Source organism: Meleagris gallopavo, chromosome 11, assembly GCF_905368555.1.
Source record: "Meleagris gallopavo chromosome 11, MGAL_WU_HG_1.1, whole genome shotgun sequence".
NCBI classification, from domain to species: Eukaryota; Metazoa; Chordata; class Aves; order Galliformes; family Phasianidae; genus Meleagris; species Meleagris gallopavo.
The window spans coordinates 14,788,233-14,815,952 of NC_139414.1; the positions used below are offsets into that span (position 1 = coordinate 14,788,233).

A 27,720-nucleotide genomic window follows, 5' to 3' on the forward strand; every position below is an offset into this window, starting at 1 on the left:
CTTTCTTTTAACCTTTTTGTGAACTACTTAGGACAAAAAATGTTACAATGCTTGACTTCTCATTTAGTTACATAAATAATTTTTTTTATAAATATCTCTTTATAAACAATATATAAATAGCTTTACAACATAAATACATTTATGCATGACATGAATTTACAAACAGCAACGTTATACAGCCGGCTTCATCAGTCTCTCAGAAAAGCACTGTCCCTTGTCTCGGTGAGTGTTTGTATATATAATATATATAAGATAGAGAGCGCTTTTTAAAAAAATAACAGAACCAAAACAGCTGGTGCCATGACTCCTCGTACCGAAAAGAAAAACACAGCCACATCTTTTGTCCGATCCGGGGAGGTCTCTGCTCTTCCGGGCGGTGCCTGGGGGGCGGCCATGCCCGGCCCTGGGGGAACAACGGAGCCGCTCCGGCGCTCTGCGTGGAACGAAGGAGAGCCGTGAGCGCCCGCCCTGCAGTGCCCCGCTGCCGCCCGAGATGCGTCCCCAGCGGGATGTCCTGGGTTGGGGTGCGGGTACGGAGCTCGGGCGCTGTGCCGGTGCTACGGCAAAGGGAAATCTCTCGCCCTGCGCCCGCCGGGGTTGGGTGCTGGTGGATGGGCTGAGGGATGCCGACTGCTTGTCCCGGGTCTAGCAAGGACGGGGAAGGCCGCCGGGGGCTTGCAGCCTTCTCGTCCTGCCCGCCGCCGCACGCCGCGCTAAAGCTTTATGGGCACGGGGGGATCCGGGAGCAGAATCCGAACGGAGTTGGGATTCGGGGAATCCTCCACCCCAACCCAGGCCGAAGGTTTCTGCTCCTCGAACCGGTAAGGACGCGGGCTAAGAAACCGCCCTGAGCTGAGCCGGGCGCGTTGGGAGAAGTTCTCATCAGAACTCAACGAGAGGGCGATGCCCCGGGGATGCCGAGGGCCCGGCGCCGGCACCTACGGGACGCGGAGTCGTGCGCCCGGCTACGGGCGGGGGCAGAGCGGCGGCACCCTCGGTCCCCTGCGGCGCGGAGGGTTCCGGTGCCCGTTCCCGCTGCCCGTCGCCGCCCCGTCCGTCACTCCCCAGGCCGCTGGGCTCAGAGGATCTCCCCGCGGCTCAGCGCACGGCCGGCCTCAGCGAGCGGAGCCCCACGTGCATCACGGGCAGCGCGGTGTCCGCGTCCCTCGCCCGCCCCCTCCACGGGCACGTGGACGGGCGCTGCCCTCCCGGCGCTCCCCCGGCGCAGCCCCGCGCCCAGCACCGCCCCGCGCCCAGCACCGCCCTCGGGCCGCGCCGCGCCGCGCACTCACCGCCAGAGGTCCCTCAGCAGCCGAGGCCGCTCATGGCGCCGATGCGGTCCAGCTTGAGGCCGAAGCAGCCCTTCCCGAGCCCCTTCTTGTGCAGCCCCTTATTGCGGCGGCCCGACGGCTCCTGCAGCAGCCGCGCCCAACCCGCCCGGGGCCGCGTTTCTCCCCGCGCCTCCCGCGCCTCCCGCGGCCCCGTGCCGCCGCCTCCGCCGCCTCCTCCGCGGTTCCGCTCCTTCTCCTTCTCCTTGTCCCGCTCCGCGCCCGCCGCCTCGGGCGGACCCGCCGCCGCCGCCGCCGCCGCCGCCGCCGCTCCGCGGGACGCCTGCGGAGAGACGGACGGTCATTGCGGGGCGGTCCGCGCCGTCCCGGGCTCCGTGCGTCCCCACTCCGCGGCGGAGCATCCCCCGCCGCCCCGTCCCCGCGCGGCCCCCGCTGGGTCACTGCGCCCCGGAGTGGGGCTGGGGCGGAGCTCCCCCAGACTGCAGTCAGGGCACCCCCAAACTGGGATCGGAACACCCCCAAACTGGGGTCACCGCACCCGTAAATTGAGGTGACTGCGCCCCCAAACCGCCCCCCCCCGCCTCCCACCGCTCCTCAGCCCCTTCAGATTTGGGATGGTCCCGCTCCCCAGCTGCAGAGTCACTGCCACTCTGTGCTGATGCCGCTGTCCCCCCGCTCTGCAAAGTGGGGAACAACCGGGACCCCCACTTTCCCAGATCTGCTGCTCACAACTAGTTAACACGCTCTGGGCACTCCCAGTTCTGCCTCGTCCTCACTGCCCCCACTGTCCCGTTTGGGGCTGCTGCTCACCCCCTCTCTCTCCATCACACCCCCAGCTCCCCATGCTGACACTCCCCACCATCCCCCACTGTCCCACTCCACCTCCGTGCACCACATCTCCGGCACAGGTGTCAGTGGCCTCCAGGACATCCCTTCTCCATCCCCGAGGAACACCATGGGTGCCCCCCCCGGGGCTTCGACCTCACACCTACACCTGGCTCTGACTCCGGCACCTTAGGGTGACGTGGAGACAGCTGTGTCCCGGCTGGCTGTGGTCCCGCAGTGTGAGGGCATGCAGCATCCCCTCCAACCACAGTTCTCCCCGACACGTGGGTCGGTGGTCTCCTACCACCCAAAAAATCCCATGGGAAGAAGGGCCCCGCGGTGCCACCCCCTCGCCCTAAGGACTCTTTTGGGACGCAGCAGCGGGGCAGAGGCAGCCCTACCTTCTGCGGGAGCTGGGACGCCGGCTTCGCCTCCAGCCCGACGGAGAGCAGAACGAGCAGCAGTCCTCCGGCCAGCACGGGTGAGATCTGCATCCTGCGGTGCAGCGGGAATGGGGCCGGGGGGCAGCGGGGAGCCCCGGGAAGAGGCCGGGACGGAGGGAGTCAAAGTTCAGCGCGGAGCCGCGAGGTCCCTCCTGCCGCCCGCGCAGTGCCGAGCCACTGAACTTGGGCTTTCTGCTTCATTCATTTTATAACCCAACCTGCTCGGTGATGTCATCTAAACAACCAGGTCCAGCCCGGCCTCCCACTGCACAATAGCAGGAATTTAAAGGGGGGGTCCCCTCTCCCCTGGCAGGAAGAAATGACACATCAGCCCAAGGCAATGGGCTCGCGGAGTTGCAGAGCCAAAGAGGAAAGTGAGGGGCATTTGGCTGAGCTCCTCCAGCCCCCCCCCAAGGTGGCTGTCGCCCCATATCCCCCCACCCCATAGCCCCTCTTCTGCCCCCTCATCCATGCTGACCCCCAGGAGGGGCACGGGATGGCTGCTGCACTCTGCGGGGGGGATCCTGAAGGGGGATTAAGTCCCAAAAGCAGAAATGAATGCAAAAAGCACTTTTTTTTTTACCCCCTCCATTCAGGCTTAAAAATCAGAATGAAACTCCCAGACCCCTGTTTGCCAGGAGAGGAGGACACAGCCCTGCAGGGCAGTGACATGGGGACACGTGGGGACAGGTGACAGTGGCGCTGCTGGTGGCACACAGGTGCATGCTGTGGGTCAGAGTGGGGACCTGGTCCTGCTTCTTGTCCCTGCCCTCCCACTGGGGGTCGGGATGCTGCCCTCACCCTGGGGCATATCACAGCTGCTGGTGGCTTCTGCAGGGCATGTCAGTGTCACCCGGTCCCTGCAGGGACAATCCCGGTGCAGCGTGGCTGTGAGCACTCCCACCTGCTGCTGGGGCTGTGATGGAGGATGAGTCCTGGATGCTGGTGGCAGCTCAGGGCACGCAGCTGAGGGCAGGATTTAGGATTTGTGGCACCACTACTGCTGCCATGCATGGCACTGGAGCAGCACCAACCCCATCCCTGGCACCCCAAAGCACAGGGATGCTCTTAGTGGTACGGTGCTCCCAAATCCTAAGCTCCAGGCTCTCCCCAGGTTGGTGCTTTCCCCATTCTCTGGGGCTCCCTGGTGCTCTGCTCTGCCTCCAGTAGGATCAGGGCTCTTTGGGGGGCTGTGGTTTCCCCCCCTGCAGCCACACTGCTGGGCACGAGCCGCCTCGCAGGGAACCATCCCTTCAGCTCCATGCGGCCGGGAGCTGGAAAGAGAAGGTCTCGGTGGTTTTTCCATTGCGCCTGCCAGGTGGAGACAACTTGGGCTTTTTGGAGAGCAAAGTTGCACTCGGGCACTCGTCTGCATGCAGGCAGATAAAGGCGATGGAGGCAGCCGGCCCCGCATACCAGGTGACCACACGCACAGGCGTGGGGCACAGAAGTCTCTTCTGTGTTTTTGGGGCTCAGCACTCAGCCCCATGGGAAAGGAGCCCTCCGTGGGCTGAGAAGATGCAGCCCTGTGCCAAAGCATCCTGCACATGGCACGGCACGGCTGGATCTCACCGCCGTGCTCTGCTGGGTTTCTGTGAGCATGTTTGCTTTGTCCCAACTCTTGCAGCCTCAGTTTTGGGGGCTGTGCTTTTAAAATCCAATTAGTACTGTTATTCAAATCACCCTGCCCTTAACCAAAACCAGACTACATCCACCCGTGCTGCTTCACAGCAGCAAAAAGCTCTCAGGCAGGAGGGTGAGGGGGAGAAGGAATGGAGAAGGGGTTACAAGCAATGAAACCTTTTTGCTTTGTGGGATGGAGGCTTGGAAGCCTTTAACCCTTGGAGGGATGTGCTGTACCACCCTGTGGCTGAGATCTGGCAGAACTCAGGACATGGGTGGATGATCTCCCCCCCCCAAAGCATAGGGGGTGGCACTGTGCAGGTGGTTGTGTCACCGTGTCACCATGCGTGGTGACAGCATGGCTGTTCCTGCAGAGGTGCTGCCTGATCGTGTGGGTGATTCCTGGGGGTCCTGTGTCCTGTAAGACCCTCTGGATCTCAGCAGAACTAGGGAGCCAGGTTTTGGGAACATCCTGCTTCTCAGTGCTGACCTGGGGCTCGCTGCCCCAGTTTGGGTTTCTGTGGCTGCCATGGGCCAAGGAGCAGCTCCCAATGGAGGAAAGTACCGCTGCAGCATGAGGATGATGCTGTGCTCCTTGCATAAGAAATCTGTGTCCACAACAGCGCAGGCAATCACCCTCTGGCAGTCCCAAATACCATTGCCCGGGAGCGAGCTGCGGGCTGGCGTCTGCCAAGAGACCTCTAGGGGGCTTTGAGGTGACACAACAGCAAGTTTCATCAATTCACCTTGTTTTACAAGATTTCGGCTCTGGCCCTAGAGCAGAACAGGCAGCCCTGGTGACACAAGGTGCAGCCGACCCGTCTGGCTCCACGCGACGTTCCCTGGGGGAGGCTGCAGGGCCACGTTTGGGGGAAACACCACCCCAAGGGGGTTGGGTGCTGAGAGATTCCCATCGCAGGACTGTGGGCAACTCCTCGCCCACTGGCCCAGGTTCTCCATGCCTGAAGTGCTGATGGCAGCCCTCGTCCTGTTTGAACATCCCCGGTGTTTATTTTGGATGGTTCTGCTGAATGAGGTATTACAGGAAACGCTAAGTGGTTTTACATTTCCCCTGTCTCCTTTGGGTCTAGTAAAGGGCTTAGGTCCAGGACACACACGTGTCCAACAGCCTCTCGTCCCCATCTGGGATTGAGATGAGGATCGGTTCTGATGAATGGGATGGGGACACACTGACTGCCAGCAAAGGATCTGAAGGAACATTCCAGTCTCCTCCCCAGCACCCTGGGCAGCAAGGGTGTGGGGACAAAGGAAAACCCCAGGCAGAGAATGCTGGTTCTTTGCTGGTGTTGGAGGCAGAGCCAACACCATTTAGGATTTGCCATGTCAAGGTACCTGGGATGCTCCAGCATCCTCCAGACTTCCTGGGCGTTTCTTTCCCAAGGGGATGGCTGTGCTCCAGAGCTGGAGTGGGAACTTCTCAGACTTCTGTTTAATATATAAAAAAAATTACAAGTTAGGCAATTAGGATGTGCTAGGATGTGGGAGCATACGCCATGAGACTCCTAATGTGTCAGCTGTGGAGGATGTGAATTGCATCGCCTCCAGCTGCAGGCAGTGAACGTAGGAGCAGGTTGTTGGGATTTTCCAACCTACATGCCACGTTATTTTTTGTCTTCCATTTCCCAGACGCGGCTCTGAAAAAAAAGGGGAGGGGGTCTATTACAGGGAATATTTCACCTGCAATAAGGCCCCAACATCAGCCCCATACTGGTGGTTTTGGTGCTGAGCATCGCTTTGAGAAGAGCTGTTGGCCAAAGAATGGTGGCTTGGAATGACTGATACTGGACTGTCACCACCACGCTTGTCCCAGAGAGTAGGAACGAGGCCCCAGGGAACTGAGCTTCATGCAGAGACCATCCATAGACCACAGTGGGGACAGACACCCAGCCCGGTCCCAGTGTCCCCTTGGTACCACCCGATATCCCCAGGAGCATGTCAGTGCCGTGTCCTGATTGGTTGTGGATTGGACACCTCCTGGCTCAGACGAAGCCCTGAAGCTCCAGCTGCTCTGAAATGATTTCCGAGGAACTGCTGGAAAATCCCCTTTGGCATCGGCCCATGAGGGAAAACCATGGGTGCACCGTGGGCTGAGGTGGATGTGAGGGATGCGCGGAGCCGGGTCCCTGCTGCTCTCAGGGTTGCAGAGGTCAAAACCCTGGGAATGGCTCCTCCTGGGGCCGTGGTCTCGCTGGAGCCAAATTTGGGCTTTCTGTCTTATTTTGGCACGGGGCCTGGACATCTCCCATGGCGGGGCTGAGGGCAGGAGCCAGTCCAGAGCTGTGGACGTGCGGGGCTTCACAGCCCCGACCTCCTGCAGCCAGGCAGAACAACAATGCAAGCTCGCACGGACATAATGGCCAGGGCTCGCTTGAGATACAAAGGCTCAGGGCTTTCACATGAGGTAATACTGATAAGTTACACTCTCATTCACCACTCTGTCTGCCAGCCGGCAGTAGAGCTGCCGTTCCCTGTTCGCCTTCGCTGGGACGTGCCCGCCCGCTGTGCCCTGCTGCTGCCTGATGGGAATGGGGCCGTGTCCTGCCCACACCCCAGCACACCGGAACCAAGGGATTTATCACTCATAATTTCTCTGAACATCCCTATGAGGCTTCATCTTGCCTCTGGAATGGGTTCAGCCATCAGCAAGCGAAGAGGATGCTGAAGATGGAATTGAAAGGCATCCAAGAGGCAAAGCTAGAAGACCCCAACCCTGCTGCTTCACCCAACACACGGCTCTGGCTTTCCTCGATGTCCCCTTCAGCTCTTTTTCAGTTCTTGCCCTTTGGGATCTGGGTATCCCTAGACAAACAGCCACAGCAGACCCTTCCCTGGCCTGGGAGGAGCTGGAGACATTTCTGCAGGCGCTGCTTTGACTGAAGGAGATGGAAACCCACCGGTCTTGATCTTTGGTGATGCGTTTCCCAAGCAGAGGGCCGGGAGAAGACTGGAGAAGCTGAAAGACAGGTGGGGCAAGACCATGATGGTTGTGACACAGTGAGCAGATGAGTATCTATTGAGGAGAGAGATGGCTTTTAGCTTATTTCTGGCTCCACATCTATCTACATCTCCCTGAGCCCTCCAGCTTGTGCCCTCAGGCATAGTGCCCACGCTGTAGCAATAGCAAATGATCATAGAATCAGAGAATCGTTATGGCTGGAAAAGACCTCTAAGATCACCTAGTCCAAGCAATGATGAGGCTCTGGCCAAACTCTTCAGATGCTGCTGCTATTGAGATATTTCCAAAGGAGCTCAGAGACCACGAATGCACAGCCCTGCTTTGCCCAGGTGGGATTTGGGAAGCAGAACTGCTTGACTCTCACCCAGGGTTCCCTCTATGCATCACCCCAGGGCAGCCCTGTCCCCGTGGCCAGTCACCCCTGAGTAACACTGATGTAAATGAGCACAGGGTGGGCCTTTGCTCTAACACAGAGGAGCCAAAGCCTTTGTAAGGTGATGAGCCACACAGTTTGCTCCTTGGCTGAGGTGCCGCAACACGTTGGTACAGCCACCGGTGAGTGCCCGGGGGGAAGATGGTGAGATAATGGTGTGCTGTGGGAAAGCAAGCCGGGACACCGGGCTGGGCCTGCTGCTACAGGACCCCAGGGAATGAGAGCGCAGGGGAAAAATCTGCCCTTTGAGAAAGGCCGGGAGGCACCGCAGAGGGCTGTGAGGTGAGCGCTCGTCTGTGATTGACAGCTGTAAGGGCAGCAGAGAGAGAGGAGTGAGGGCTTTCTCTGCCAAGGGAACACTTGGGAACATCCCGTGTGAGGTTGTGGCTCGCAGATACCGAATGCGCCTGCTTCTCCCCGCCATGGTCCATCATCTCCTATGGAAGGAGCAGGGCATGGTGAAGCTGGGGCAGCTGGTGGTGCCACCCGGTGTGCCAGGGAGCCGGGCCAAGCTGCCGGCTTGGTTCTGTCCCCACAGGGGTGACGAGGAGCGGAGCCACAGTGTGACCCAGTGGCACGGAAGGGAGCTGCCTCCACCACATGGCTTCACAGCAAGGGAGGCTGTGGGCTCCCATGTCCCCCACCCCATCTGAAGGGATGGCATAGGCCAGCCCTGCACTGCTGGGATGCACCGCTGCTGTGCTGCTAGCAGAGTGCATGGCCATTGCTTTGCTCTGGCAGCAGCTGGGAGGAAAAGGGAAAACACAGAAAGGAGCATCCCATGTCACTGCACGTCCCCCGGTGCAAGCTCTGGCTGGGAACAGCGTCCACCCTCTGTCTCGGGCTGGAGGATCATCAGCTGTGCTAACGCAGAGGGATGCTTGCCTCCCTGCTGCGCGGCGCCCGCTGCCTTGATGGTGACATCCCAGCGCACGGGGAGATGTGACAGCCCTGCAGAAGGCATCTCTGCCTGCCGCTCTCGGCCCGCACAGCAAAAGCCCTCCGCTTCTGGGCAGCTTTCTCGGCCGACCCAGGGGCCGGAGCCGGCGCGCTCTGCGTCCGCACGTCTGCCATAGGAGCGTCCCCTTCGGCAGGTCCGTCGTACTCCGTCGAACGCTCCGCGCCGTGAGGCCTTGCGGGCCGTGCCGCGACCCGTAGCCGCTCCGACCCGGAAGCAGACGGCGGGCGTACGGACATTTAAACGGCGCGGAGCGGCACGGCGCGGAGCGGCCGGTGAGTGGGGGGCCGGGGCGGGCCCGGTGCGGAGCGGCGCCTCCGGGGGCAGAGCGGGGCCGGTCCGCAGCCTGGCGGCGCTCGGGCCCCGCGGGCAGCGCCGTCGTCGCCGCGGGTGGCGGTGGCCGAGGCCGCGCGTCGCGGTGCAGGGGCCCGGCCGTGCCGCCCGGCGGGGAACCGGCGCTGTTCGCTGCGCCTGGCGCTGCCGCGCGGGGACCGCCGGCCGTGGCTCGTTAATGTCAGCGGCCGCAGGTGTTTGTTCTTTGTAGATAAAGATGGCAAACTCCCATCTGCCGGAACTGCCGCTCGGCGAGCCGCCGCCGCCGGCTTTGTGAGTGTTATCTGCCCCTATTGAACCGGCAGCTGGCGGGGTGACGTTAAAAGAGCTCGTTGCAGACCTCCCCGCGCGAGGGTTTTGTAACAGCCGGTCAGTGTGTTAGAGGAGCCCGGCTATTGGCCGGCACCGATGGAAAATCTTAGGAACGAGGATTGCAAACCGCACAAAGAATTTTTCCTATTTATTCAGGGATTTTTAATTTTTGCTTTGCATTGTGCAGTCTATTCGCATCCGTCCTCAATTACTTCAGCAAATCCCATCGCGGTGCGCTGCTTCCCTGGGAGGGGCAGAGCGAGGAGGAGGCAGTGCTGAACTCTGCCCTGCCAGCAGCGCTGGGCTCGGAGGTGTAAGAAAGGAAGGTTGAATGGGCAGTGTCCTTGTTTGAGCTTAAAGGCCGGTTTTGGCGGAGGAAAGGTGAGAATGAGGCCTTGAAGTCTCACCGTAATGGCTGGGGTGAAATTGAGCTGTTCTGATGCCATGGGGAAAAAAGGAGACCTTTTTAATGGAACCCTGCAGGATGCCGTGGTTGCCCTGGTGAACAGCCCCATCGTGGTTTTCAGTTCCTCTTTGGTGGTAGATACAGCAGAAAGAAATCATCGATATGTCGTGTCCAGCAATATACCTTAGTAGTTTAATAGGTTGTCTTGCTCCAACAACTTACACTACAGCAGCTGAGGAAGGATTACAAGCTGATGTACTGAAGTCCCCTGTTTGTGCTTGCAAAAAGGGGAGAGGTCATACGCTCTGTGGATACTGGTGCTGGATGGGGTGGCAGCTAATGCCTCGCTTTACTGAGAATTAAGAGCTCTTGCAAAATACTGAGGTGCGCAAGGAAGTGTTTCATGTCAGTCAGAGTGGGGGCAAGTTTGTGGCTAGAAAGACAGGCTGAAATGGTCAGTGTTGGTATTCAGAGCAGCTGTTCTATATAATTCTGCACTCTGTCATTGTGAAGGTGAGGTAACGTGCAATATATGTCCTTTACTTCAACCTGTAAGGACTCAGTTATTTCTGAAGGCTTGAAGCTGAACACAAGATTTTACTGCTGATGACCTCTGGACTGACACATCTGGTAGTCTTGTGAGCTACTCCCTTAATTTACCTGGTTGTCAAAAGGCAGGGAAGGGAGGATTAAAGAACTCAGTTTTGTAATGGAGGTGTGAGCACTGGGACAGAAGTCCTCACTTCCTGTGGCGCGTGGATTGTGGTCGCTCCTTGGTCACCACCTGTGGTTTGGTATAGGGCAGGTGTTAACGGCGCAGTGAAACCCTTTCCCCCAGTGGAGCAGTTAATCAAACTGGTATTTGTGAAAAGGTCAATATGTTCTCATTCAGTACGTTTGTGTCTTTAGCGTAGGTAATTATTTGACATTTTGTTTGAAGAAAATGACCCTTTTTTCTCCCCGTGTCTATTTATAACTCTTTGAAGTCTGGCCCTGTTACTGCACTATGGATCCACTGGGGCATGCAAGAAGTGCTCCTGCCCAAGGTGCCAAGGAAGGATTAAGCAAGCCCGCCGTTCCCCAGAAGAATGCTTATGCTCGGCTTGTGCAAAAGCACCACAGCGGTCGGTTCCGGTCCTACATGAACCGAGTTGCACAGAAGATGCAGCTGGAAGAGAGCACGTCCAACGAGCACAGCTCAGACCTGGAGTTGCCCCTGCGGAGAGGGCTGGTGAAGGAAAACCTGGCCAGGAATGGGTTGAATGTGCGCAGCTATTCCCCAGTGAGAGCATCTCACCTGGAACAGCCTGGAGGATTTGAGAACGATAAACCCCAAACCCTTTTTAACAGATGTCTTCATAGGAAAAATGCCAGCGTTAACTCAGAAGGAGACTTGGAGGTGGAGGAAGACTGTTACGTACATCGGCACGGGGCTGCGGCTGACTTGTTAAATATGAGTGATGCCATGGGTAGGCGAGTATCGACCGGCCTGAGACACAGCGCAGCTCTGCAGAAGTCTTCTGGTTCTGATGAAAAGGATGAGGAGGACATGTGGAGGAGGAAACATAAGAAACGAGGCAGGTGTCCTGCCAACACTGATATGGCAGCTGGACACTTGTTGACTGAGCACTTTAGTGGGGATGTGCTGGCAGCAAATGCCAGGAGAACCAGTCTCTTGTCTGCAGGTCAAGTCCAAGGTGAGTTCAAAGTAATGAACTGCTTTGTGCCTTTGCTGCAATTACCCCGGAATTGAATGTGATGTTTTAGCCATGAGTGAGTTAACAGGAGTCACTTCTACTCTGTCCAAGTGAGTCAGCCCCTACTTACCTGTGGGTGGCTTCGTTCTGATTTACAAGTAAGCCATAGTCCGTGTGCAAATGGCTTTGTGTGGAGCCAGCTTGGTGCTGGCAGGACCTCGTCCCCTGGCGTCGGTTCTATGTGGCTGTGTTACTTCCAGCACCAGCTCCGGACTAGGAGAGCCCAGTTTCTGTGATGTGCAGTCCAAATTAATAAGACTGCTGGATGTGAGCTGGCTCAAGGCAGAAGCACAGCTCCCTCTGCATCTCCTCTTTGGAGTGCTGGTTGGCCTCTGCAGAGCGTCCCGAGTCCGTCTGATACTCAGCCTAAGATGCCTGCATAATATCTAATCCTTGATACAGTATTGGCTGTAGTAAATCTTGCTGTTATTAACAAAGCAAACACATATTGCAGTAGTACAGTGAATGTCTCTTAAATGTGATGGTCAGGGCAAAAAGCCAACTAACTTATTGAGATTAAAAAAAAAAAAAGTTGTTAAAACACTCCACAGCATTAACAAGCAACCAAAGCCAGGCAGTTTAAATTTCATCTTCCTATGTAATGGGTTAAAACTTCCTCTGAATGGTATTTATGGCAAAATACTTGGATTGCCTGATCTTATGAGCTACTATGGAGGAACTCATAAATGTCACTGCATTAAATTCTCTGCAATAAGTCTAAAAGAAATGGATTTCTCAGCTGGGTACAAGGGGCCTGAGGTCTGTCACAACTTTTGGATTGGAAATCAAGTATATGCTTAACTCAGTCACTTGCAAAACTATGCCCCATCACTCAAGGGTGGCAGTGTGCTTTTTACAGAGCTTGCTAGATTCTCAAGGCTGTGGCAGTAGATTATGTGCTAAAGATGATCTCTGATGTGTTCTTGCACGGCAAATCATAATTAGAGATTAACACAAGTAGATTATGTTAATATTTGTAGATAACCCTGATTTTGGGGAGTGGGGTTTTTTGCATGCTTCATTGGAACACTTCTGTATTTCTCATGCTAGGCTGTTATGATAAACTTCATTGCCTTTTGCCTTTAGGGGTCTAATAGCTTCTGGAGAATAGGTAAGAGCAGCCAAGAGACTCCACGCAGATGTTAATTGAGATTAGTTAGCTTGTTGGTGTTAGGTGCTGTGCTTTACAGAAACTGAATCCAACACCATGCAAGCTAATTGTGCGGGTACAGCAGGAGGTGTGAGGTGCCCACATGGAGCCATCCAAGCTGATCTGCATCAGGGCTGCTGCAGGCCTGGGCTCCCTTCTCTTCCTTCTAACTCACTTCCAGATGCTGAGGCAGTGAGAAGTTCTGCAGGAATGTAGGCTGTAAATCTCACCGACAGCAACGTTTTGTACGTGTACTGTCTACAGCACCCTGAAGGATCGAGGTAAACTTCTAAACCAACGTTTGACACTCTAAAAATTAGCCTGAATCCACAAATGCATTCAGTGTGGAACGTCGTGGATTTGTTTTGTTCGTGGGGTGAACTTCGGTGCTTCGTTTGGGCATTGTCTCCTGATTCTTTGAGCTGGTTTGGGATTTGTATCTTTCTGCCGTGGGAGAAGTGCAATGCTGTCACCCTTCCAAACCCTCGTGGAAATCTTTCTGGTGTTAGGAAAGCAACAGCACCTGCCCAAGGAGGAAGTGTGAGAAAGGTGTAAGTGGATTAGGAAGGCTGCTCACCATGAGTGTAGGGATCCCAAGTTTCCAGGAAATGCATTTGTAAAAATCATGTTAAATAGGGAAGTCTGGAGAAGCTACGGTTGTAGCCATGAAAACTAGAGGTGCCTGCGTGGATTTCAGTCTTACAGGAATAGCTTGGCTTTCAAAAGCAAGCACCTGCAGTTCTTCCTGCTTTTTGGGGAGGGAGGTTTGCAGACCCTCTGAAAACGAGTTATTTATTTAGAAATTTAGTACAGAGACCGAGAGTAGAAAATGTTGGCCCTTGTGTTTGACCTCCCAGGTGGAAAACTCACCCTGTGGGGAAGATTATTGGAAAACTATTTACTTAAGTGACACCCTTCCTTTTCTTCCCCGTGCATAGCTGAGCCTGGTTACACTCCAGAACGCTTGCAGGGATGTAAAAACAGCTTCCTGGGGAGGAAAGAAATAGGAAAAAATAGATGTAATTTGATTCAGCTAAATGTCTTCTGTTTGCTTTGAGTATATTTTAGCACTCCTGTCTAAGTGAAATGAAGGCTTTGCAATATGCAAGCACTTAGATATAAGATCTCAGACATCACAGTACCAGATTAATATTTTCCCACTTCAAAGCTTGCCTTTTTCTCTTGATGCTGATATCAGTCATATTACGTTGCGCAGGCAGGTGTCTGGTTTGATCAGTTTAAATCAAGGCTTGTGAGGCTGTGGTGGCAAGAATTGCTTCTGTCATAGCAGTGAAGCATATCATCTCTTCAGTAGTGACATTTCCTCACAAACTGACTCTGCTTGGGCTGTAGCACGCTTTCTGAAAGGCTCTTTGAGCTAATCTCAAAGCCCAGCGCCTCTCTTTGTATTGCTTTGTTTCATTGTCCTCGTTTTAACAGCTCTTCAGCTCAGGTTTAGCTGTGACCCTAAAACTGAAGGTGCCAAGGTGGAGGGCTGAAAATCCCCTTTGGGGGTCTGTGCGGCAAGGAGCTGGTCCCAATTGGTGTCCTTTTGGTGGTGCAGTTGCTGTAGCCCTGTGGGGATAAGGGGGAAAGCAGAGGGGGTTGTATGGCTCCAGATGAGCATTGCTGAGCCCTGCAGGTTGCTGCCAGCGATACTGTGCTGTCTGTGAGAAGCAGTGAAGAGCCCTGGCAGTGGTCTGCTAGTTCCAAGAGAGCCTCATCTTACATGGAGCAAAGCTGCTGAGGTAGGAATGCATTGAAATAATTCACTGGCTCTTCCAAACGAGCACGTCTTGTTTGGTTCTCCTCTCACCTTTCTCTGCTAACCTGCTGTGGTAGGACAAGAAGCTGAGACCCGGAGTCTGCATCTGGAGGGCTGCCTTACAGGAGAAGGAGATTTTAAATTGCATGTACATCATTGTTGCCTTTGTCATTCTGTACTCTACGGTCCCCAGTCTTGGGGGGTAGAAGTCGATCTGTAGCAACTAATTGAGAAGCTGACCGTGCCAGTCTGCTCTGTGGCACCTGTTGTGACAAAGTACTGGTCTGTCAATGCCCTGTCCAGCTGTACTGACATATTAACTGGAAAAACTAATGAACAATAGGTGGAAAGGCTTCCTTAGGAGCTCTGAATTTGTGTGAAACCGAGCAACATGTTTAAAACTTGAAAATAGCACCGTCTTGGTGTGAGCTGTAATTAGCAAATGGAACCTGCCACTGAGCAGTAAACATCCTTTGTCACAGCAGGCTGAAATGTTCTGTCACTCATCAGGCTGGTTCCTTGTGCACTGGGTTTGCTGTTTCTTCCTTTGGACCTTTTCCTCCCTCCTTTGCTGGTGCTCAGCTGTGGATTTGGGATCCAGGCTTAGAGGTACAGCATCTGGCATTGTGCTGGTTGATGTCCTCAGGATCAGCATCTACTGCACAGATCCTGCTGGCATCTTATATATGTATCTTTTATATAAAAGTGTGTGTGTGTGTCCTGTAAGGTATTTCATTCCTTAGAGCTCCCTGAAACCAAAGTATTACTAGAGGCTTTGTAAAATCCTGGAATAACTGGGATGAAAAAGTTGAAAGAACGCACTATAATGCACATGGGTGTCTCTATGCTATGTTTTCTTCTCTGTTCAGAGAAATTCAGAATCCTATGTGGCTGATTTATTTCTTCCTTGGTTAAGAGAGGTCTCTGCTGTGTCAGGATGCCCCTTACCTGCTTTTCTGCCTGTGGGGCTTTCATCACAGAGTCATTCCTCTGAGCTCTATGCGGTTCTGTAGTTTTTCAGCCTGTACCACCAACTAATTTCGGTTCTTTGGGTGGCTTTTCCACCTCTCTGCTCCAAGCTCCCTGTGCAGAGCCTTAATGCAGATTGTCACCATCTGGTGTGTCCAAAGCTTGGGTTTGAACAACCCTCTGTTGTCCCTTGGCTGAAACATGTGACACTGGGAGCAGCACATGGCATTTGTTGTGAAGGATCCTCAGATCCTCAGACAAAGCTGCATACAGACATGTTCTGTGGCTTTTTCCTCGTGTCTGTGTGACCTCTGTGAGCACAACTGTTGTAAAGCTTCCTATTCTGAAGCTTCTTAAACTATGATAAAGCAGAAAGCACTCTGAAATGTCATTTTAAGTTATGATGTGTATAGATTTTCATCTAATACAAATTCTCTGCCAGTTTTTTTTTCCCCCCCTCAGTCTCCTATCCGTTAGGCTGGTTGTTTAAAATTTGGTTTTCCTGAACAGAAAATCTTTCATGAAGTCTCCTGGGTTGTTTTCTGGTGTTTGATCAAAGACTGTAAGGGTTTTCCCACTTCAATCCTGTGTTTGTTATCAAAATCTGTTTTCAGGCAGGCTACTGACTGATGTCTCTATCATAAAAGGCCTTTAAAACCCCCTTTTCCCTGAGGACAGAAATACGGACTCTTTCTGCAACATCTGTCTGTCACATGGCTGCTACGTGAAGCTTTGTCTTAAATATCTTCATTGGTGAGGAGTTTAGATCAAGCTGCCTGTTTTATTTGAGACAGCAATGTTTCACTGCTTACTGGGTACGTGTGTTCTTCAGCCTGTTTCTGAATGATTGTTGCTGTTAGCCCTTCCTGAGTCTGCAGGGAAGCCTGAACAAATCTGCAAAGGTGTAGGGCCTCCAATTGTGGGACACAGCATGATCTTTGGGAGCACCGCCTCCCAACCAGACTATTTCAAAAGATGTCAGGAACTCCAATACATGAGAGTAGGGTGGTTTTACTGATGCAGAAAGCTTGGATGGAGCAGGGTGCTTGTGGCTCTTTGAAGGCTGATTGCCATGAAATAGGCAGGGCTGTATCTGTACCTCCTTGGGAAGACCAGCAGCACCAGCTTTGCCAGGTACCTCCTGAGGCTCCTCTTGCTAAGAGCTTTGCAGGGTTGTGATGTAGTAGAGCTCTCTTGCCCACCTGCCAGGGTCAGCATGGCCCCTGGGCAGAAGCAGTCAACTCCTGGGTAGCAAAGTGCTTTGCCTGAAATGGTATGAGATTTCCATGGCTCTCTGATTTGTCATGTGTCAGACATTTATTAGCCCAGTCTATGATACTTAACCAGCTTGGGCAGCTTCCACGAAGGAGTGTTTCTGGCAAGCAGGCTGGTGTTTAGCATCATAGCTTTAAAAAGAGTTGTTGCTGTCAGATGGAGTTGTGTTTGTGGCTGCAACCCTGACACTTGAGAGGTTCAGGGTAAAGGAAATGTCCTGGGATGTGTTTTTCCTGTATGTTTGATGGGCACAGCTGGTCAAGAAATTCCAGGTGAAATCCTAGGGGTTTTGCCTTTCCATCCTGCACTGCAGTAAGTGTTGTTTATGTTTGCTCCTCAGGATGAGCTCTGAAGGAAGAACCATAGCTTTTCCCTTCTTGCAAGGCAAAAGTAAGATAGCGTTACCTTTAGTGACGAGTCTTCCAGCTCTTGTGTGGAGCAATTCAGTGCTTAAGAATGCTGCTATCTCCCTATCTGGCACCGATAAACATGAGCCAGCGACCGAGTAAAGGCTACAGAACCGGCTCAATAAATGGAGAATGCTGGTTGCTGTGGAAATCTTTTACATGTAGCAAATCTTGCCAAGCCCCATGTGACATCTGCGTGATGTTAATCATTGTAATAAGATATGAGAGAGTAGGGAAAGCTGAATTTACTGTATTGCCCCATCAGAGCACTTGAAAAATAGAATGCTCCTTTCTTTAATAGTTTAGCAACGTCATCAGAAACATAAATTTCTGCATTGCTTTTGATAGGAAAAAATGCTGCATTCCCAAAGCTTGTGCAACTCTGTTTTTGGCTAGCATCAGCTGTAGTATGCGAGTTAATATCTGATGTGTCCTCTCCTGGGGAGATGAGATCCTGCCTTGCAGCGGCTGTGGTTTTGGTGTGTGATCTCACAGCTCTGTCGGTGCCTGCCGACAGTTCACCTGCTTTTCTTAGAACTGTCTTTTCTCCTTTTTGTCTTCATTCTCTGGGATCAGACCTTGATTGTGTAGCTCTGGTTACTGGGCCTGCCAGTGCGATGCCTGTCCAGAGAAACAATAGCTAGTCCAAGAATTGATGTAAATTTTTAATTAGTTTTAAACCCATAATGCAGCTTGTCATCAATTTATGTGAGCAAAGTCCTGTTGAGTTCCCTCAGTACCAGTTTCTTTGCGAAAGGGTTTGATGATAGCTGTGTGGGTATTGATGGTAGCATGTTAGGATAATAAAATCACAGTGCGTGTGTAATGGCTTAAAAGCTGCTTAGCCGGACTAATTAAATGCAGCTGTAAATTGAGAATGGTTACCAACAGGTGTGGCTGGTTCCTACAGTGTCGTGTTCTGCCCTGTTCCTTCAATAATCAGGAGGAAAACATGCAGGTATGGCTGAAATTTTTGTATCTTGGATGTCTCAGAGACAGTGGGGAGTGTTGAGTAATGGGGGCAGTTACTGGCAGCCGTCTGCATCACTTGGTGGACTGGGAGCAGGCAAAACAAAATCCATTTACTGGGCCTCCATGGAGCAGTGCAGGGAGCTCAGCTTGGGAAGCAACAGCTTGGAAAAAAGTTTGGAGTTTTTGATGGATTAATCAGCTGAACATTTCCCTCCTGTGAAATGTGACCCAAAGGGTAATGTATGAGTACGGGAATTGCAAGATGGAGTATGGGCTGCGTGTGTCTTTGGTGCAGCAGCAGCTTCTGGAGTGTTGTATCCTGCAGTGATGCCCTCTGTTTGGGGAGGATGGTGATGAATTGATGGATGCCAACAGGAGGGCCGCGAGGAAGATTAAAACGCTGGGAGCGTGAGTGAATGATGTGAGGAACCCTGCTTTACTTATCAAAGAGATGCTGGGGGGAAGGGAGCTCTCATAAATTGCCTACATGGGGAACAGATGTTCCATAATAGGCTACTCAGTTGAGCGGATTATGATATAATGCATTTGAGGCTAAACAAATCCAGGCTTGAAATAAAGTGCAATTTAGCAGTGAGGGTAAATGACCGCTGGAACAATTTTACCAAAGCTTGTGGTATGTGTGCTGTTACTGGCATATCTGAAAACCTTGATAACAAATTCTGTACGCACAAAGCATGGTATGGCTCAAACAGGAGTGAATTTCAGAAAGCCTTCTGTCCTTTGCTCTCCATGAGGTCATCCAGCCCCGCACCCCCATCACCTCTGTTGCTCAGTCTCTGCAATGTCACCTTTGCCTCGAGTACCAAGGTAGGACAAAATTGTGTCAGCTAACTGCAGTTCCTCTGCAGGCCCTGCTTGCTGTCCGCTGGTGCCCGGTGCTCCAAGCCCTGCTCCTGGCCCTGTCCCTGGTGCTGGAGGCCACTTCCCACCTCAGGCCCCCAAACCTGGTTCCATGTGCTTTGGAACTCACGGCCCCAACTCCCTCTTGTGGGGAAATCCAAGCTGCTGTGAGCGCTTGACTGGGGCAGGATGGAAAAGGAAATGTTGGGATCCGCTGAGTAAAATAATGTTTTCAGTGACAAGAACAAAAATTTACAAGGTGCTGATGGAAAATGTCAATGCATTGTCAACACATCTGTGAGCTGCAGCCCACAGATGTATGGGGCAGGTCATGCCTTGGGACTACTTCTGACTTTCTACAGATAAAAGCTGTCAGCAGTAGTGTTTTGTTTCATTCGTGTGTTTTTAAGGCACTTTTTCCACCACAGCACTAAGAACTACACGACGTGTACGTACTGGGTTGAATGGGCGGTATGGGCAATGGTTCTTCAGCAGGTTGTCTTATTCTGCAGCACAAAGGGTAGCCTCAAGATATGTCTGAATCTAGAAGCAGTTCTTTTATTTCTTCAGCTGTTATCACCTAGTGTGTTAGCATCTCCTGTCAGGTGCCTTTCAAAGCCTCTTGACTTCCTCTGATCTCCGAGCGACTTGCTTGAATCCCAGAGAAATCAAAGAGAACTTTAACTGTATAATGTTTTTTAAGTATTTCTCTTGAATTGTTGAACAAGCCTGTTCACATCAGGGCCGCTGGATAAGAAGTTTGGCAAAAGGTAATTTGGGCAAAGGGAAGGATAGAGGTCAGGGAAGCAGCCCTGACCCACATCCTGGGGTAGGAGGGGAGGCCTGGGGGAGTGGAGGAGCGCAGTCATCAGGCGGAGTAGGTGCTTAGGAGGTCATGAGCAGGGTGGAGCAGGTTCACAGAGAGTCCTGAAAACCAGCGGAGCTGCATCCCCTCCCTGACAACGCCGCTGTGCTGCTGCACGCAGCTGGAGCACAGTAACTATTTTGATAAACTTTTAGCCTATTGCTACTAAATGAGTTTCGTCACCAACCCCTTGTTCTGAGTCTGGAATGGTATCTTTGGCTCTTGTGCCCCTATAGTTTTCCTACAATGCAATCCTTGCTGAGGAATTGAATAAAACTGTGATTACTGCCTGCTGAAGGCAAAGTCTTGCAGGCATGAGGATGCATCGGAAGTGTTTTGCAGAGGATCACGTGCCTGCAACAGCATGCTTCTTGGTGTTTGGGAGCAATTTCCACAGCATTGTTTTCCTCAACAGAAAGAGTCCATTTTGCATTTTTTCTTTCCCTGAAGCATAGGCCCTTTCAGGAAGCCAAAGTCAACGGAACCTTTTCATTTTTCCTAGATCCATATTCAAATCTAAGGACACACAACACAACAGTTTTAACTGAGAATACACAGTTTAAAGCAGAAAAGGAGTGGCCACATGAGCTTCCCACAGCTCTGTGATGAGCTGGGTGTGGGTCTGGGAATGTGCTTCTGTCTCTGCTCTTTACTATCTATGTATCCATGGACATACCGCGTCACTTATTTACTGCCTCCATCTCTTAAGTGGGGATGTTTCCTCAATGACATACTCCAGTGTAGAATTCTGGGAGCCAACTGTAGGGGCACAGAAGCAGTTTGTGACCCTACAAACTTGCTCACGAGCCATGACAATGTGTATTTCCCCATCCTGGGAGTCACTCTTGGGCATTAAACTTTTCTGTGCAGATTTTGACACTTTCTGCCAAAAGTGTTTGGAGTTGCCATTTCCAGAGATGCTGGACAGGAGTTCTCTTTAGATTTCTTCCTGGGTGCACAGATGACTCCCCGCCAGACCGCAACCCAGTGTGCAAACACAGTTGTGTTCTCTAGAGGAACCGGTTGCTTTGAATTGCTTCTAAGATCATGTTTAAGAGATGGGAAGACTTTTGCTTTACGTGCTGTCATCTTGCTTTGTTTTATCTAGGCTATGGAAAGTTATAGCTTGGGTTTATGCTGTGGTGGACCCTGATGGCCCATCCTAATGGGTCAATTAAGGGAACTTGGTGGGCATGGGAGCTAGACCTGGAGCTGAATTTCAATACAGCTTCCTCTTAGTTCAGAATATTTGCATGTAATTTACATTTTTTTTGAGTCCACGTATTGAAGTGTAGGTCTGCGTTGTTTCTCCTCTTTGAGTGACTGTTTAATTAACTTGAAACTTAATTATGCAATCTGCCATCTGCCTAAATCCCTACAGTACTGTGATGTCACCTTCCTCTTCCACTTCTGCCACGATGCTCCTCTTCCTGGAAATTTGCCCTACTTTTAAATTGTTAAGGTAATTTGAAATCACTTGCATCCTTAATTTTTTCTGAGTAGGTCCTACAGTCACATTGTAGGAAAGGTTTTTTATGATAAGGGTAGTGAGGCACTGACATGGTTACCTGGGGTGGTGGCAGATGCCTCGTCCCTGGAGACATCCAAGGTCAGGCTGGATGGGTCTCTGAGCACCTGATGGAGCTGTGGGTGTCCCTGTTCAGTGCAGAGAGTTGGACCAGATGGCTTTTAAGGGTCCCTCCCAACTCAAAAGGTTTTATGATTCTATGAACAGCCTGTAGCTCTGTGGTGCATTCCTGGATTTTTGGGGTTGTGGTACAGCACAGGGGAGTGGCAGAACCTTCAGTTAAGGATTATTTGAGTTTGTTTCATTAGAAAAGAATCTTTTTTATTTTCTTGTGATAAGGAGAACGTGCTCTCAGACTTTTTCTTAGACCACAGATTGAACATCTGAAGTACTGCCTGCCAGACTTATCTCTGCAGCAATGAAACCTCAATGAACTGATAACATATCTCTAAGTCTTGCCTTTCCATTCCTAAATTTCTAATGAATTCTTTCCTGTGACATCCTTATTTCTCTCGATTGCTTTGTCCTTAATCTCAGGCCATCTACTTTATTTAACCTGTTTGCTCCGAGATGCTGTAAAATGCATTTGAGACATTTCTGTTTTGCGGCCCTGAGTTCTGAACTGACGGGATTCCTGCTGAAGCTCCCAGCACAGGCTGCCATGGAGCTGAGCTCATAGGGAGCATGGGAGATGGGATTTGGTCCTGCTTGTGTTCCTGAGCCATGAGCACAAAATTCTGCTTGAGCTGTCTTCCAAAGAGTATCCTTTTTCTTCCTGGTACAGAACTCTTTCTCTGAACAGCTACACCAACAGCTGTCTGTGTTTTTCCTTCTAAAACAAAATAGAACAGAAAAAGTACTTGGCTGTTACCATTAGTGGGACATTTAATCTCTTAAATCCCCAAAATATTTTTGAAAACATAAATAGCTAGTTACTTTGACCTGTCTACGACCAGCTTTTTATTGTCATTGCTTGTATTTGAGACGGCTTCACTGGTGTTTGTTGTTTTTGCCCATGTGCAGTAACTTGATCCTACATATTAGGGTAGTCATTTAAGTGCTTAGAGTTCTTGTTAGTCACTTTTGTATTATGGCACATACTGGATGTCGCCGGTGCATTAGGAAGTAAAAACAATTTAACAAGTGTTTCAGCTTTTGAATTTTGAGATGAAATTTTCAGAAGCTCTCGAGCAGCAGAATATATCAAATAACTTATCCATTGCCTATTTTAGACTATGAGAGGGGAAGACATGGGGATCCTAGCAAAACCTGTCTGATGTTAACACAGCTTCTACTGGCAAAGTATGCTTCTGTTAGTAGAGTTTATTTGACTTTGGAGAAGCAAATGAGCCAGTTGCCTGGTACAACCACATCAACATTAGCTATGTGCCTAGCTGGAGCTACCAGCCAGAAGCTGCATCCCCCAAGCTGACAATTGTTCACTTGGGATGGGTCGTTCATGGGCTGGTAGTTGCCGTGCCTTCTGGTTGATGGGTGTATCCTCTGTGGTGTAGTAAGTGCATAGCTGGGCTGTCTTGAAGAACTAAATGTCGGGGAACCTCTTGGAAGGTTTGGAGGAAATTGGCTTAAGTCACTGAAATGTGTCAGCAATAAAGTGAAAGGTTGTAGGAATAGAGGCAAATATTTAGTAACCATGTGTTGAGAGTGTCTCATTAGCTGATAACAAATTGTTCTATTGCGTTTTATCAGTTCTGGAGATATGCTTCTGTTTCTCTTCACGCTTACGCTAACTGGATAAGCAGTGGTATTTGAAAGATTCCTTTGCACATCTAGATCGTGATCTAATGCTGGGAAGCAATGGGAAAAATACCTTTAGCAATAGCAGAGCCAGCAGAAGGCGTGATGCCCAGTTGTGGGCTGATAATGGTAATGAGTAGAAGGAAGTATTTAGTGTTGGAAAAATTCATAACAATAGGGTTATAGTTCCTTTCAATGCTTTCAACATTCTTTTGAGAAAAAGGAGCTGTGTTGGGGTGGCCGTCAGTGGTGTGAGATCCCTGGAGCTACAGGGCAGTGCCCTGGAAGGACCAGTTGTTGTGGTTCTGCCTGCACCAAGGGATCTGGGTAGGTACAAACCACACAGATGGGGACGCAGCTGGAAGCTCAGCTGGAGGCTGGAGTGCCAAGTGATCTGGTAGATGTCCTTTGGCAGGGGAGGGAGCAGAGAGGTGTTCAGGGCTGGGTTGAACGGGGCCTGGGTCAGCCTGGACTGGTGCCTGACTGAGTGGTTGGCAACCCAGCCCATGGCAGGGGGTTGGAATGAGATGGTCTTTGAGGTCCCTTCCAACCCAAGCCATTCTATAACTCCGTGGTGTCCAAGGAGTCACACGTGTGCTAATGACAATTCAGGAAGAGCTACGTTCCTTCTCTGTTGGTAGGAACCAAATAGCTTGTCATGTGTTAGCATGCAAACTGTAGATGTTTTATTTTTAGTCAGTCAAATTTAGTATCTTGGCCCTTTCTTATATAATCCAATATGCAAATTTTAGTGTAAAAATCAGAGACTTTGGCCTTGCTAAGTTCATGATTAGTTGACCATATTTGTTGATTTAGTTGTCCATCTAGTTGATCAACTGACTAATAGATACAAATTTAATGAAATGCAGTAATTTTCCAAACGTAAACTATAGTGGTTTTCTGTGAATTATGTTGAAATAAGCTGATTTAAAACGTCTAACCTCCTTTCTTACTGTAAGGCAGATCAATTATTCTGGGAATCTGCTTGATTTTTTTTTTTTTCTTCCCACTGCACTTTAGTCTCCCTTCTGCTGCAGGTTTTATTTATTTTATTTATTAAGTCACTGAGTATTTTAATGCCTAGAATGCATTATGCTTTGTGTGACATCTGCACGTTGCTCCTTATCCTAGAAGATTTTATCTTACAAATCGTGCATCTGTAGCAACATAAGAAAATGAAAACTCTCGCCACACCTGCTGTTGGAATAGTTTAATTCTTTGATTGCAGTTATATCAGGGTATTCTGAATACACCCCATGCTAGCTGCAGAGTTTTGCAGGTTGTGGTTTGCTTTATAGAATATTGTCTGTTTGTCCATCAGAGTATTAATGCTCATCAACAAAGGCAGCGGGAAAGCTTATGGGAAATGTTTCTGTCTTCCAGTTTGGAGGGACAGGTGTGTAAAAGAGGCAAATGTTGAGTGTAGCTGAAACAGATGGCAACCTGTGGTTTTCTCTTTCCCTTAAAAAGAGAAACTCAAGAAATTACACTCATGCAGAATCAGGCATGTTCCAGTTGAGTGCTAATTGTGACAGTTGTCTGTGGCTTTGTAACAGCAGTGGTTTTGTTTAGCCAGAAATGTCAAGGTCAACACGGTCAGACATTTATCCAAAGTGTCTGTGTGCAGACTGGCTTGCAAGCCAGCTATGTTGAAGCACACTTTGTTCATTTGAGTAAATTGTTTCTCTGAATTTGTGTCCAAGTCTGAGCGGATGAAAAAGACTGCTGGAGAGAGAACCAAAGACTCAAGTGTTGGAAGTGTGTGAGTGCCTCTGATATCTGCTTTACATGGAAGGTGCTTCTCCTCTGCTGCTGTTGCTGTGCGTGAATTTGGGCAGTTGTGGCCCAGGACTTGCTGACATAACAGCCGTGGCGAGTGCTGGGGCAGCTCTGCTCCACCATGGCCAATTCTGGCTCTCAGCTCACTTCCAGACTTACTAGACAGTTGTGCTCTTTTTCCTGCATTTTGATTTTCTGCTTTTTTTTTCCAGCTTAATTGCATGTTAAGATCTAGCCTCCTTTTTATCCCAAGCTCTTTAATTCATAGTAGTATTTTCTGTGACTTGCTGCCATAGAAACGAGGGCTTTAGAGGACCTCAAGCTCATGTAACCCATTGCACTACCTCAAGGAAAAAACTACTCCTAGAGCAGCTCTGACAGACATCTGTCGCACCTATTTTTAAGAACCTGCAGCAAGGCAGATGGCATGACCTCTCTGGCCAACAGCCTCGCACCTCTCTTTTTAAATAGCTTTCCTAAGATCTCACTTCTCTTGTTGCAATCCAGGTAAAATTCCTTCTTGGAAGTGCCTGAACAACTTCTCCAGGACCAGTGGTGCTGCCAGTTCGAGTGCTTTGCTGCTCAGTTCTCTAGCCCATATTTTAAGTGTCTCGTTATCAAACTTAATCTTTTGATCCTTAAGGCATTTGCAAATCAGGTAATTTTAGTTCCTTATAATTGGGTCTGTACAGGTAGCATTGCCTCTCCTGCATCTGTGGAAATCTCAGTCTGCAGTTGTGCTTGTTATTTTGCAGCTGGAGCTTCCCTCAGACTCCTCCCTTTCTTGCCACTGCTTCAGTTTAATTCCATAAAGCAATTTCCAACTTAGTTTGTGAAGGATATTGTATTTTTTTTAATTACCTTGTAACTTGGATAGCCCCATAGCAAATAAGTTGGCATTGCACATTTTCTGACTTGCAGGTACAAGCTTGGACCCAGGGAGCGTAGCCAGGAGGGGCTGGAAGGCAAAGCTGTGATGACATGTTCAGTATCCAGGTGGAGGGCCAAGAGGGCAGCTGCACGGCGCTGGGTTGCATTCCAATGTGCTGATCCGTGGAACAGCGTTGGCATACGCTTTGGAAGCTGCTGCTTGCTCTCCTGGCTGTAGGGAAGGGTCTGAGGTGATGGCAGGGAAGGAAGGGGTGAGTCTTTGCAGAATATTTTTGTATGATCGTGACCTATTCTGAGCAGGCTGGGCATTTGGAGCCTTGGCATTTCTTGGCAGTGTCATTGTGTACAATGCTGCCTCTGGTAGCAGAAAAGTTAATTAGTCCAGGCTGGGTTGTTGTGATTCTTTTTCCTTTGTCCCTGAACTACTTTATTTTAAATGCAAGTTGCAGAGAAGTTACATTTTCTCACTATTTATCTGGGGGCTTAATGGGGTGGAGGTAGGGGCTTTGGAAGCCGTTTAACAATTTCACATTTTATATGCTCTAATGAATTTCCCAGGATTTTGGAAGGGTTGTATCCAACTTTAAGATCGTAATTTCCAGAGTTCCGTTTATGCTAAAGTAAGTTAGTGGTGGATTAAGAAGCACGAAGAGCCAACAGATTACAAATGAGCTAATGAAGACATCATTTCTTTTGGATAAAGAGCATGACTCACAGTTGTGACTGGTATTGAGGCACTGCAGACCATGAGTTTCACCAGGATCATGAGCTGGCACTTGAGGTTTTTCCTCACCCCCCTGCTATTTCAAACTTGTGTTTGATTTCAGGTGCAGAAAAGAGAGGGTTTGCAAGGACCAGAAACAACTCGGAATCCACGAGAGCTCCCCAGAACTTCGATAGGAAGAGACAACTTTCTGAATCGCAGACAGAAACAATGAGCAATTCAGACAGCAGAATAAATCCTAGACAACTGGGAACTCCCAGAGGTATTAAAGCAGAGCGTGTACACGCTTCAGGAATAAGCTGCCTTGAAGCATGTGCTAAGTGCTATTAAAAGATGGGCTGGGATGAATGCTCTTAGCTCTAACATGAGCTGTAAAAGCTGTTAATTATTTGTAAAATGTGATCATTCCAGGATTTTCAGTGCTCAGAAGCTGGGTGCCAGTATTTCTAGGCAAACCCTTCCCGAAAGTTCAACTTCCAGCACAGAGCATCTGTAGAGCTGCTGTTACAGAGATACATAGACAAATTTGGTGGGCAAGATAACATGTATTAATTTCTGTTTGCAGGAGGACCCTATGCTGCTGTCCCAACATCTGGTGACAGAAAGAATCGAAATAAGCCTGCTCGAGGGAAGAAGAAGAGTATATTCGAAGCCTACATGTCAAAGGAAGATGTTTCAGCAGGACTGAAAAGGAGAGAGCTTATTCAGGTGCCTGGAACATAGAATGCTGTTGTGCTAAATCTGTGGAAATCACAGGCAGTTGTTAGAAGTCAGTATCAGTTAATTGCTTGGCGAGGCATTGGGGTACAACTTGTAAATGCTTTCTCTGGACGTTTTAGAAATGGAATGAAACTTTTTATATCCAGCTACAGTACAGTTTTTGGTTTGACTGTAAAATTCCTGATGTACAATCATGATGAACTGTACGGATGCGTGATCTGCTACCCTTGATTGTGACTTTTGTGGAGTCTTAGTTACTTTTACTAGTGACAGTCAGAAACACAGCAGGTGCTGGCAGCCTCTTTCTTAGTCAGTGTAAGTGAAAAGGAATGCCCTTAGCAAGATGCTTCTTGCTAAAATTCTTTGCAAAGACAGATGTTAATTCTCACCAATGAGGTGCAAGTGCCTTCTCATCCAGATGTACTCATCTCCTTTTAATTTCTCTATGAACTCTTCCCAGAAGTCTCCTTCCCACAAAAGAAAAAAAAAAAAAACAAACAAAAACACCACAGGAGAGATGCAGGTAATGATGTGGTCCCTGAAGTGTCATAGGGCTGTACCTATGGAAGCATTACAATAAAGTGTTATAAGCTACAAATTAATATCAAACAGCCAGCTAGCAGTGCTGGAATTTGAGTTACTTGCATGATTTTCTTTGTGCTCCCTTCAGGACATAGGGCTGGCCCAGCCTCTGGTGACA

The 27,720-nt window shown here is 50.2% G+C and overlaps 2 protein-coding genes across 2 annotated transcripts in view; one reads left to right on the plus strand and one right to left on the minus strand.

Moving 5' to 3' along the window:
- Positions 1 to 62: 62 nt before the first annotated feature.
- NPPC (natriuretic peptide C) lies at positions 63 to 2,760 on the minus strand. Its single transcript, XM_085233198.1, has 3 exons — positions 2,516 to 2,760; positions 1,293 to 1,611; positions 63 to 433 (listed from the first exon to the last, which is right to left on the minus strand). Exons 1-2 carry the CDS (start codon positions 2,606 to 2,608, stop codon positions 1,306 to 1,308), a joined length of 399 nt encoding a protein of 132 aa, XP_085089324.1. The 5' UTR covers positions 2,609 to 2,760; the 3' UTR covers positions 63 to 433; positions 1,293 to 1,305.
- Positions 2,761 to 8,717: 5,957 nt separating this feature from the next.
- The window catches only part of DIS3L2 (DIS3 like 3'-5' exoribonuclease 2), a 164,735-nt gene continuing 145,732 nt past the window's right edge, over positions 8,718 to 27,720 (plus strand). Inside the window, exons 1-4 of the mRNA XM_085232503.1 lie at positions 8,718 to 8,823; positions 10,586 to 11,296; positions 26,404 to 26,562; positions 26,866 to 27,008. Of these exons, the coding sequence (XP_085088629.1) occupies positions 10,606 to 11,296; positions 26,404 to 26,562; positions 26,866 to 27,008 (993 nt within the window). The 5' untranslated portion in view covers positions 8,718 to 8,823; positions 10,586 to 10,605. The remainder of the gene's footprint in view (positions 8,824 to 10,585; positions 11,297 to 26,403; positions 26,563 to 26,865; positions 27,009 to 27,720) is intronic.

Coding starts and splice junctions, on each gene's coding strand:
- NPPC (XM_085233198.1), bottom strand. CDS start 2,608: ATGCAGATCTCACCCGTGCTGGCCGGAGGACTGCTGCTCGTTCTGCTC. Junction 1,612..2,515: donor CGTCCCAGCTCCCGCAGAAG/GTAGGGCTGCCT, acceptor GTCTCTCCGCAG/GCGTCCCGCGGAGCGGCGGC.